Below are 12,870 nucleotides of genomic sequence, written 5' to 3' on the forward strand. Positions count from 1 at the left end.
ATGGATGAGAAAAAGAAACTAAACAAAATAAAGAATAAGAAAAACATCAAAATCACTCTGAATCATGGATTTGCTTTGGAAAGGTAACAAAAGATGGATGTGATGGACAGAGTCCTTTAAGATATGAGGTGTAGATATTTTTTAGCCTTTTAGTAGCATGGAAGTTCAAATCTATAGAATAAGTTTGACAGTATCTTAAATTTTTTGCTGAAAAATAATGATAGCTGTTTTTCTACTTGGTACTAAGGTTTGTTATCTGTGCCCTTTCAAGGAAGGAAATGACTGAAAAGAAAAATCACTCCCAAGGTCTATTGATGTATTAAAAAAATTTTTTTGCAATTACAAAGTTATTTAAAATACCTTATAAATCTCATGGGTATTCTTATGGCACTCAAGATCCAGTTAGCTGAAAATTAATCTCCCAAATTAAGTAATATATAGCACATAATTTACAAAAGTACAGACAAACTTAAAAATAAGATCCTTAAACCAGGTGTGATGAAGCACACCTGTAAATCCCAACACCCCACAGAGGCTGAGGCAAGAGATGGAGGGCAGCCTAGGCTAGCTATATAGTAGAACCTGCCTCTTTAAAAACACCACCAAAAAACTCTGTTTTTGGTGCTGCAAACTAGTGAAGCTTACATTATTCCCTTTCTCAGAATAATGTTCATAAATACATAAATTCTGAAGGATTTCAAAAGACACCAATTTTGTTGAAATTACTGGCGCTTATTTTGGGAGGGGGTGTACTGGGGCTTGAACTCAGGAATTCTTGCTTGTGAAGCAGGCACTCTACTGCTTTACAAAATTACTGAAATATTTTTAAGACAACATCTCATATACAGTAACATACTTAACACATCAAACAAACTTTACTGGCCAGTTCAGTTATAAGTACAAGCAACATTTTAAATATTTACTGCACTACTGTAGTTAACACTACTGATATAGTTTCTGACCAACATTAATATAAGAAAATGTTCAGTTAAACGTTAAAAAAAAAAAACTTTCCCCTTATCCAATTTCACGGAACCCCTAAAATTTGATACACACACCTGGAGGGTTACCAGGAGTATCACTTATTTTGCTCTGGCCAACGATGTAGTTAAAAGTTCATGAAATAATCTATATAGGCAATTCTCAACTATATTAACAAAGGAAGCTAACCAAAGTGGCCAGGAGTGCACCCTGATACTTTATGGTGATATTTAATTTCCGTAATAAAAAGTCTTACATCATCACAGTTATAAAGTAGCAGGGTAACCAAAGTTGAGAGTGACATTTTTGTGTTCTGGCCTACTTATCATACTGCAATCCGGCAGAGGAAAACTAAACAGTTTTCTAATATCAGCAGAAGAGAAACTGGGTCTCTATAAGATTGATATTATTATTTCCTGAGTCTACTGCTAAAGCAAAGAATAGGTCACTGTAAGAAAACTTAGGGCAAGTTTCAAGCCCCCATCTGTAACATACTTAAGTCATAACTTTGCCTAGTTTAACAAAAGAACAGCTAGCTGTCCCATTCTTCCATGCTCCCAAAACTTATTACCACAAAAAAGGATTAAAATCCAGCTTTCTCTTTTGGAATAATTTATGATTCCACTGTAACTCTTCAGAAGATGCTAGTGGGGAAAGGATAGAGCCAAAAAACAAATGAGTAGAACAAAAGCTAGACTACTTGTCAAGACATGCACCTTCCCAGTTATTTAATTTTCTAATTTTCTCTGTGAATAACATGCTGTTGGCTAAAGTTGGGGGTATAGTAAAAGTACTGGCTAAAAGTTTGGAGACACGATAAATATGTGTCTAATATTTTAAATTTCTTTTTTAGTAGTGACTTTATTGAAATGTGGTTCACATATAACTCACCCATTTAAAATTTTCAACTCAATGGTTTTTATGAATGTATCCACAGTTGTACAGCCATCACAAATTTTCAAACATTTTATCACCCCCACAAGAAATTTGCATCTATTAGCAGTCACTCCTGTTTCCCTTCAATAACCCAGCGCCAGGCAACCACTAGTCCATTTTCTGTCTCTACAGATGCGCCAGTATTTCATGTAAATGAAACTCGTATAATGTATTTCTGTTTCTGGCTTTCAATTAGAATGTTTTCAAGATTCACGCCATAGCAGATATCAAGGATTTTCTTTAACTGAGTAACATTCCATTATTTATTTATTTTTTGATCAGTTGATAGATGTGGAATTGTTTCCAGTTTGGGGCTATTACGAATAATTGTATACAAATATTTTCTGGAGTTCATTTTGTGTGTTTTCTTTATTCTTGGGTATGTGCCCAGAATGGAACTGCTAAGTCATGTAATAACTGTGTTTAACACTGAAGAACTGTCAGACTGTTTTCCAAAGTGACCACACCATTTTATGTTCCAACCAATAATATATGAGAGTTCCAATTTCTCCACATCCTCAGCAACACTTATTATCTGTCCCTTTGATTACAGCCACACTAGTGGGTGTGAAGTGGCACGTCACTGATGACCTAGCATAGTTGTACTGGTAGTGTCTGTCCCCTTCCCACACTGGGGATTGAACTCAAGACTTCTTACATACTATGCAAGTTCTCTATCACTAATCCACACCCTCAACCCCCTCACTGTACTTTTATTTACATTTCTCTGATGGCTAAAGAAGTGGAGCCTCTTTTGTATTGTATTGGCCATCTGCACATATTTTTTGTAGAAATTTCTATTCGGGTCCATTGCCCATTGTTTAACTAGGCTACATTTTTATTACTGAACTACAAGAGTTCTTTTTATATGTATTTTAAAGATACAAGTCTTTTATCAGACATGATTTATAAAACATTTCTCCTGGGGCTGGGGATTTAGCTCAGTGGAAGAGCGCTTGCCTGGCAAGTGTAAGGCCCTGAGTTCGGTCCCCAGCACCGAAAAAAAAAAAAAAAAAAAAAAAAAAAAAAAAAAAAACATTTCTCCTATTATGTGGGCGGCCTTGTCAACGTTCCACGTTTAAGTATGCCTGTTAGGTGAAATTAACTAACTCGTTGAGAAACAGAATTTATGACTTTGGTTTCACAGGCATCAAGTACTATTCCTATAATATCAAACTTTGTAAAGAACCACTTTACATTCTCAAAACCCAAAAACTTTACACTCTTAAAAAACCCAAAGGTATTTTTTAAAGATTCGGGTTTTATCTTTTAATATTTATATTAGAAATTAAAACCGAAAGATAAACTTAAGGGTTTAAAAATAAACAAAATTCATTTAAAAATAAACCCCTTAAGCTAGGTATATAGCTTGGTGGTACAGTGCTTGCCTAGCATGTCAAGGTCCTGGGTTCAATCCCCAGCACTGCAAAGAAAATAATAAAAACCTCAAATGTCAATATAAGTAACATATTTTGTGAAAATACATTCTTCAAAACAAAACAAAACAGTGAAAAGAATGGCAGTTGCTAAGCATGGTGGTACAAGCCTATAATTCCAGCCCTCAGGGAGGCAGAGGCAGTCTGGAACACAGTGAGGCCCTTTTTTGTTTTTTTGGGGGGGTTAGTTGGGGAGGAATGGCAGTGTTTTACTTTTTTGCTTTTTTTGCAGTGCTGAGGCTGAAACTCAGTGCACTGTGTGTGCTAGTCAAGCATCCTACTACCGGAGCTATACTCCCACACCACTGTTTTCATATTGGTGATCTTTTTCATGTCTGGCTGAACTGTCTGCTTCTGCTTTCAATTTACTGCAATATATTGTTTTGGATCCAAAGAGCCATGGACTATATTTTAAGAAATGGTAGTGCACCACATTAACGATGTTTCAGTCAATGTCATACACTATGACAGTCCCATTAAGACTAATGGAGCTGGAAAATTGCACTACACTGTATCTTAGTGACATCTTGGCCATGGCAGTAACTCAATGCATTACTTGTGTGGTTGAGGTGATACTGGTGTAAAGAAACCTATTTGCTGCTAGTCATGTAAAAATCTAGCACATACACTTACAGTACATAATACTTTAGAATGGTAATAAACACCTATGTTAGTGGTCTTATGTATTCATAATACTATACATTTCATCAAAGTATAGTAATGACTATAACAATGTATAGCCATCATTTTTAGTGAATTGTTTATTTAAAAAGTTGACCTAGGCATGGTGGCAAATGCAGGTAATGCCAGCACCACAAATTCCAGGCCAGCCTAGGCTATAGAGCCACACCCTCTCTCAAAAAAAGTTTACTGTAAAACCAGCAAGCAGCCTCCTGTCTGTCTCCTATATCACCTCCCATTCCATCTCTATTTTCAGTGGCATGGATTCAACCCAATTCTGTGTGCATGCTAGGCAAGCACATACCCCCTCACAGCCCCAGCTCTTGACTCCATCATTTTCTCTTGTGCTTTATTTAAATAATTTTGTGTTCTTTTGTTCATCACAGGCATAGGAGCAACAGGCTAATAGATTATACACACAACTCGCAGAGCCATAGACTATATATACCATCTAAGTTTGTATAAATACACTTGCTCTAGGATGTTCATACAATGACAAAATTGCCTAACAACCACTGTTAGGCAACATGACTATTACCTAATCTAGCTGTTCGGTAATACATGTTTTCCAAATACCAGATTATCCTGAAAAAGTGCCTCAAAACCCAAGTATATTTCTAATTGAATTTTTGCTAAACTATTAAAAAACTGCATATTCTACATACTTGAATATGCTCTCTGTACTTAACCTTTTTTTTTTCAAAATCAAAACTACAACCGAATAGCATTATATGACTTTCTTAGAGTAGTAACTTCACTAAGCCAGCTCATATGCCCAAAGAATAAAGCATTTTGTCAAGCATGCAGTCCATGCCTATAAATCCCAGCACTCAGAGGGAGCTAAAGCAGAAGGAACACCCCAGGCTATGTGAGACCCTGTCTCAAAATATAAAAGAATAAAGTATTATGACATTAGCACAAAATGTCAGTTAAGTTCTATATTCCTTTACTAATGAAACTGAACTCTACTATTGTTTTTTTGTGTGAAAAAAAAAAAACTGAACACATACCCTGCATGAACCAAATCCCTTGACCCTTCCATAAGGCTAAAATTCTAAACAGACAATCTTGAAACTTAAAAATCTAGGCATAAGGTATTGTTTCAAGTAACTTAAAGTCTATCATATTTGCTTACTTATCCTCTAGGAAACAAATGGCTACAAAATACAAATAAAGGACTGGGACATGTGCTTAGCATGCTCAAGGTTGTGGGATCCATCCCCAGTACCTTACCAAATGGAGGACGGGGACTATAAAGAAAAATCTTAAACCACAAGTAATCCCAGCTACTTGGAGGTAGAGATAAGGAGGAGTGAAGTTTGAGGACAACCCTGGACATGAACAAACTAACAAAACCTTAAGCCAAAAGGGCAAGGTTCAAGCAACAAAAGGCCAGATTCAAATCCCAGTACTTACCTCCACCAAAAAAGAAAAAGAAAAATCTTAAATCTTTTGGAAGTTGAATGCTCTTTCAACCAAGAGTAGCTAAGATTGCTGGGCCTGTAATCCTAGCTACTTAGCAGGTGAAGAGCAGGAGGATGGCAGCCCAGGCTGGTATGAGCAAAAATTCGATAGCCTATACCAAAAATAACTGAAAGTAAAAAGAACTGGTGGCTTGGCTCAAGTAGTAGCGCGCCTGCCAAACAAGCAAAAGGACCTGAGTTCAACCCCGAAGATATTAATTCACTAGATAAACTAAACTAAGTCAAATATGAGAAAAACATCAATTAGAAGTTCTGTCCTGATTTTATTAATATTTACTATTCCAAAAATTGTCCATTAATCTAACAATAGTTTAAAGAGTTAGGCATTGTAGTGCACTCCTGTAATCACAGCACTAACTCAGGAGGCAGGAGGACAGAGGTGGAGGTCAAGTTAGAAGTCAGACTAAGTTACAAGGCACGTTCCGGGCCAGCCTAGACTATGCAGAAACCCTGTCTCAAACAAGAACCAAAAAATAAAATTTCCCAAAACTGCTGACTCAAAATCCCTTTTGAAATTAATTCTCACACTATTACCAACTGTTCAACTAGACAAAATGGTTCAAATTCACAACCAGGTCCTGTTAAAAAAGAAATACAGATTGAGATATCTGGGATATAAATTCCTATATTACCTGAAACAACCTGATGTTAAAACAACACAATCTCTTCCAACAGTTTCTTTCTGATATACCTCTAGGTATATGAGAAAAAGCCAACACTAAGCACAGTTAGGAACAACAGTAACTGCCAAATATAGTTTCCCTAATACAGATCAATTTGCCTGTTCAAAACTGTTACACTAAATGTAACTTAAGCCAGACATGGTGGCTCACTCCTATAATCTTAGCTACTTGGGAGGCTAAAATAGAGAGGATCACAGTTTGAGGCCAGCCCATGCAAAAAAAGTGATTAACACCATCTCACCCAATAGCTGGGCACAATGGCATGCACCAATCATCCCAGGTACAGCAGGAAGGGTAAACAGAAGGATCACAGTAGGAGACCAGCCCGCTAGCCCAGGCAAAAAGCAAAACCCTATCTCAAAAATAACCCAAGCAAAAAGGGCTGGAGGGGTGACTTGAGTGATAAAGTGCCTAACTCCAGTACAGCCAAAATAATTAAACCAAACTTAAAACAGGAGGGAGAAAAGAAAGGGCTATTATGGAAAGATTTTATTAAGAACAAAAATAACTATCTCCAAAGAATACATTGTCCAACATAATATACTTGGCTCTTCATCTTTTTTCCTAACCCCACACACATCCTTGTTTTTTTGTTTTTTAAAAATGGCACTGGGGTATGAACTCAGGGCCTCCTGATTGCTGGGTAGGCACTCTACCACTTGAGCCCTCTACCAACCCACATATCTACTCTGATTTGAACAAGGATGATGCTGTTACCTTTGAATAATCTACAAATACTAATGGTTACCCAATAAAATAAACTAGTTTTCAGGTTTCAACACTGTGGGTATTTCAACTTTCTTCATTAATTAGTAATATAACACAGAATGCATATTTTTCACATTTTCTTAAGCCCTTTTTTTTTTGGTGGTGCTGGGCCTTGAGCCACTCCACCAGCCCAATTTTTTGTGATAGGGTTTTTTGATAGGGTCTCACTATTTCCCTGGGCTGGCCTGGAACTGTGATGCTCCTGATCCCCCTGCATCCTGAGTAGATGGGATTACAGATGTGAGCCACTGGTGCCCAGCACCCATTTTTCACTAATAAGAAACACCGATTTATGGCTCTGTATTATCCTCTTTGTTGAGAGTTATTGGCACTTAATTTGTGCTTCTTAAAGTCACACAGTTTCTTTCCTAAATCCAGGATAATCTATATATTGTTTAAAAAGTGAAACAAAGAGCCAAGAGTAGTAGCAAATGCTAGCACGTGGGATGCTGTGGCAAGACAGTAAATTCCAGGCCAGCCTGGACTATATGGTGAGACACTGTCTCAAAAGTGAAATACAGGGCTAGGGGTGTAGCTCAGTGGTAGAGCCCCTGCCTAGAATGTGCAAGGGCCTAGGCCTAATTCCCCACGTTGGGAAGTGTGAAAGATTATTTGCAAAAGTATACAAATAGAACCTTAAAGGTTCTTATAAATTGACTCGGTCAAACACATTTCTCTCCTTTCTCTTATCCAAACAGTTTTTAAAATCCATCCCCTTCCTGGAGTAGTAGTACAAATTTGCAATCCTAAACCTTGGAAACCTGAGGCAGGAGGATTAAGCTTTTAAGGCCATCCTGAGCTACTCCAGAGACAGCCTGCCTCAAAAAAAAAAAAATTAAATAAATAAAAACCACCTACTCCTATGTCCCACATCCTATACTTTCTATTAATTATTTATGTACTTGTCTTTCCAGTAGTTTAAATTCTTGAACAAATTTGTAATGTACTACATATAGACTATATACAAAATAAATCCATTCATTTACTCAATATGGTTAGGAATCAAAATCGTACTTCCTAAGTTTATGAGATATAAAGTTGAATAAATAATGAAGTAGTTAAGAGCTTGTCTAAAGTTCACAAGGCCTTGGGTTCCATCCCAGCACATCAAAAAAAAAAAAAAAACAAAAAAACAAGGGGGGGAGGGGGGTAGACTGCCCTATTAATAACCTATTAAATACAGCTGCAAAAGTGAACAGGTTAAATTAAGCTACAAAAATATAGCCATAATTCCACACCGAAACCAGATGTATGTGGGTTGGGTGGAGGGGATATGTCTTAGTTTTATCACAATCACACTAGCAAAACCTGTAAACAAGGAAGGAGCTTCAGAAAAATATCCTTGAACACAATACAAAATTGAACTTCCTTACTAAAGCAAAACAAAAAAAAAAACCAAAAACAATAAACCTTATCAACTTTTCTTGTCTACAACTATTTCAAAGGGCACAAAATCACAAATTTGAGTAGAAAAAGAAACAAGCACATATATTTTTAATGATAAATTTAAGATATTATCAATTTTACTTTACAAACTTAAGCTTCTGAACTACTAAAAGGCTAAAAGAAATCTACACCACTTATCTTGCAGATTCTTTGTCCACTCTGTCCATCCCTTGTCATCTTCCAAAGCAAATCAATGATTAGGAGTGATTTTGATTTTTTTCCCTTAGTATTCTTTGTGTTTGTTTGAGGCAGTCTCGCTAAGAAACCCAGGCTAGCCTCTAAGTCTTGATCTTCCTGCCTCAGCCTCCCCCAAGTAGTGGGATTACAGGCATGTGCCACCATGCCTGGTTCTTATTATTCTTTAGTTTTCTTTTTCTCATCCATAATTTCAGGTCATTTTAGACACTCTTTTCCTCCAGATTTTCACTGGCCATTATCTTATACATCAAGAAAAGTACAGCTCATTCATATTTTAAACCATATCACTCCTTAAACTATCATTTAATTACTACTTCAGTTACAGTTGAATGACACACTATTTGGGATTTGCTATAATGTAATGCAGGTAGAGGAAGTGAGTGATAGTATGGAGAAAAGATTAGTCATAAAACAAAGCTCTATGATAAGTACATCATACATTACATTATTCCCTTTAGCATGCTAGAAATGCATCTTCAAAAAGTTAAAGAAGCCAGTAATCAGTGGCTCACATCCGTAATTCTACCTATTCGGAGGCTGAGATCAGAAGGATCTTGGTTCAAAGCCAACACAGGCAAATAGTTCAGGAGATTCTATCTTGAAAATGTCCATCATAGGGCTGGAGGAGTGGCTCAAGCAGTAGAGTGCCTGCCTAGCAAATTCCAGTACTGCCAAAAAATAAATCAATAAAGTTAAAGGAAAGGTTATATGAAAAGGACTCCTTGCTGATAATCAGATGTTAAAAAAATGTGCTATAGATTGAAGGAAGATAGGGGGCCCCATAAATGTTTGGACAAGCTACAATTCCTAAAAAAAAAAAAAAAATGGTGCCAGGAGTGCTGGCTGAAGTCTGTAATCCTAGCTACTTGGGAGGTGGACATTGGGAGGATTATGGTTTGAGGCCAGCTCAGGGAAAAATGCTCCCCAAGACCCTCCATCTTGACCAATGGCTGAGCATGTTGGTACATGCCTGTCATTCCAGGAAGCACAAATAAATCACAGTCCAGAACAGTCTCCAAAAAGAAGGAGTCCCTATCTCAAACACGACCAATACAAAAAGGGCTGGTGGAGTGGCTCAAGTGGTAGAACAATTCAGAAGTCCTGATTTCAACCCCCTAGTACCACCAAAAAAAAAAAAAAAAAAAAAAAAGTGACAGAAAAATGGCTATCACTGATTTTAACACACTGAAGAGAAACATGTAAGTCCATAGTTATATTCAATGTTTAAAAAGAATAAATGGGGGAGGGAATCTCTACAAAAAAAAAAAAGTTAAGCCAGTAAGTAGAGACAATAGAATTTAAAAAAAAAAAAAGAAAAACACCATTTCCCACCTCCAATGTAGTAACTGATTCACTAAAAGTGTATCAAATGATAACTAGGTAAAAGATTATTGAAGAACACAGAATTGACTCAGATTACTAACTGCACAGAGAAAAATGAACTGAACACATTTAATGGTGGAATAATACAGCAATAAGTGCTTTTGATGTAATAGATTCTATTCAAAAATATTTAACCTGATTATTAACAAGAGTAGACTCTTCAGGAAATACAGAGTATGAAGTGACAAGTTAAATGACACCACCAAAGGAAAAAAAAAAAAAAAAAAAAACTCTCCCCAAACCAAAAACAAAGCAAGTAAACCCAGAAAAGTGTTAAGGAAAGTTTAAGTTCTACAACCTGTCCTGGACTCTTCAGACACAATACCCTGGGGTTGGGGAACAGGCAATAGGGGGACTATTTATGAGATACAACCAAATAAATGATTCAGTATGTGATCCTAAGTAAGATTCTGGCTTACTTTAAAAACTATATAACACATTCTTGGGGCAAATGGGGAAATCTGAATATGGGACTACACTAAAAATGTTAGAAAATTAGTATTACTACTGGTCTCAGATGGGGTAATGGTATAGCAGTTGTGTAACAATCCTTACAAAACAGAATGCTGAAATAGTTGGAACTGAAATATATGTCAACCTACTTTCAAAGAAATATGTATGAAGAAGGAGAATATATAACAGGATTGGGATGTACAGGGTTTGTCTAGCATGCACTGGGCCCTAGGGAAGAGGGGACAAAAGAGAGGGGCAAAAACTTCTAACAATTGTTGGTTCTTGGCAAAAAATTGCACTGCAGTGTTCACTGCACTTTTCTTTCAACTTTTCTGTGCTTTAAACTTGGCACAATAAGATCTGGGAGGGGCATTTCTTTTTTCTCTGTAAATTCTCATCATTGTGAGTTCTCACTAAAACATCAGTTATGGTGCTAGAGATTAAACCCAAGGTAGGTTTAATCTCTAGCACCACAAAACAATCATCCAACAAAAACAAACCTCCCCAAGTTCTAAAATATTCAAGGCCAAGGCAACATTCTCTGTCTTTACAATTTTAGATAAATTTAAGCATTAACAATGAATTTTGGCTACATCTAATGAAACCTTCACTTTCAGATGACAAAATACTAGGCCAGAAAAGGGTGCATAAAATCAACAGGTAGGTTTTTTTGGGGGGGGCAATACTGGAGTTTGAATTTAGGGTCTTGGGCTTGTTAGGCGCTCTAGAACCGCTTGAGCCATGCCCTCAGCCCAATAAACAGTTTTAGTAGTACAGTTTAAAGACTGCATTCTTGGGTATCCTAAAGTTGGATAAAATGTAAACACGGCAAAGATTTCAGGAATGAAATCAGTCTTAAGCAAACACTAAAAACTCAATTTTGCTCAACTTTCCCAACATAATGAAATTTATAGTTGCCCAGACTATTCAATAACCACTAGTGCTATTTTACCTCAACTTTGTCAACCTCAGCTTCCACGTTATAAGCTGGGGATATGAAAAAAATAAAATCCTAAGTATATTCAGTATATTCGTTGCTATGGCAATTGGAAATTTCAGGAAACCGAGACTTTGCAGGCTACGTAGCCTCCATTTTAAAAACTGTGTATCTAATCAGGACTTGGATCGAAAAACACACTTAATGACATCTTCATAAAAATCAGTTTCCTCTTTCACACTAAAAGGTAAAGACTACTCTACAAAATTCACAATATAAGGAGCAAGGCAAATCAATTTATTTACAAAATCCTAATTTGAAAATATTTAAATGCCACTCATACTACCCAGTATTTTTGTCTACAGTGACCAAAACAAACTTCTCGTTTTCGATTAAGCAAATTCCACATTGTTTGTATAGCCACAGAAACGAAAATGCAAAGTTGCTAGAAAAGGAAGCCAGACAAAACCCACAAAATTCCCAAAAACCTCAACATAACCACGCTCGACTTCTAGATTACCTTTCTACAGTCGCTCTCTGAAGGGTCTATTTCTCCAGATTAGTTCCGTCCCGAATTATTTCTCAAACTAGTAACCACTCTATTTCTGGGTCCCGTGTACGCAGGGCGCGCGGAGGAGACATTACCACGTTTTTCGCAAACGGCAGGTACACGCTGAATAACCAATTCTTAATCACCCAAAAGCCAAAATAATCAAATAGAGGCACCCCAACCACAGAATTCCCGATAATCTAAAAGGAACGAAACCATCTCCCCGGACAAAGTCACATACTTGTTCGTATTAACGCCTAAGACAGAAAAATCAACTTTTTTTTTAATCTCAGACCATATTCCACCATTCTTCTGTACCCCGTCCCTCCGGTTCACTAGACTCGCAGATTCCTTGCTCAAGCGAACATGGCTGGAGTACTCGGACGAACAGAGACAGAAAGAAGAGGTCGCCACGAGGCCCCACCACTCTTCTTCCTCACCTGCTCCGCGGCTGCGTCTCCTGACATGGCCACAAATGATTCCAACGTGCGCACTAGCCAGCGACGAGACGCTAGAAAAGAAAAAAATTAAACTAAAAACAACCCCCCAAACCAGTAAAGCTACCCCCTGCCCAGCGGAGCCAGACCGCCAACACTAATCGCCACCGCCCACTCAGCTATGAATTAAAATGGCTGCGACCCAGCCGGCTGAGGAGGGGCGTGGCTTATGCATTAATTTCCGGGGCAAAGGGCGGGGCTAAGAGCTCAACTCGCTGGTTATTCTGAGCGCGCAGACGCAGGGCTGTCCCGGGGGGGCGGGCCCAATGCGTGCGCTGACGACACAGCCCTAGACTAGTGAGGCTGCAGCCTAGCTGACTGCTTCCGGCTCGGAAGGGAAAGCTATTGGCTAGGAAGCTCGCGCGCTTCTTGGAATTTAATTACCAAACTGGAGAGCCCGGTTTCTCCTTGTGGAAGCCCGGCTGCCAATCAGTTCA

The 12,870-nt window shown here is 37.7% G+C and overlaps 1 protein-coding gene across 2 annotated transcripts in view; it reads right to left on the reverse strand.

Annotated features, from left to right (window-relative positions):
* Cstf3 (cleavage stimulation factor subunit 3) overlaps positions 1-12,592 on the reverse strand; it is a 73,968-nt gene extending 61,376 nt beyond the window's left edge. For both annotated transcript variants that reach the window (XM_020157343.2, XM_074044014.1), the window contains exon 1: positions 12,377-12,592. In XM_020157343.2, coding sequence (XP_020012932.1) covers positions 12,377-12,403 — 27 coding nt within the window. In that variant the 5' untranslated portion in view covers positions 12,404-12,592. The remainder of the gene's footprint in view (positions 1-12,376) is intronic.
* Between the last annotated feature and the right edge of the window lie 278 nt (positions 12,593-12,870).

This window comes from Castor canadensis, chromosome 1, assembly GCF_047511655.1.
Source record: "Castor canadensis chromosome 1, mCasCan1.hap1v2, whole genome shotgun sequence".
Taxonomy (NCBI): Eukaryota; Metazoa; Chordata; class Mammalia; order Rodentia; family Castoridae; genus Castor; species Castor canadensis.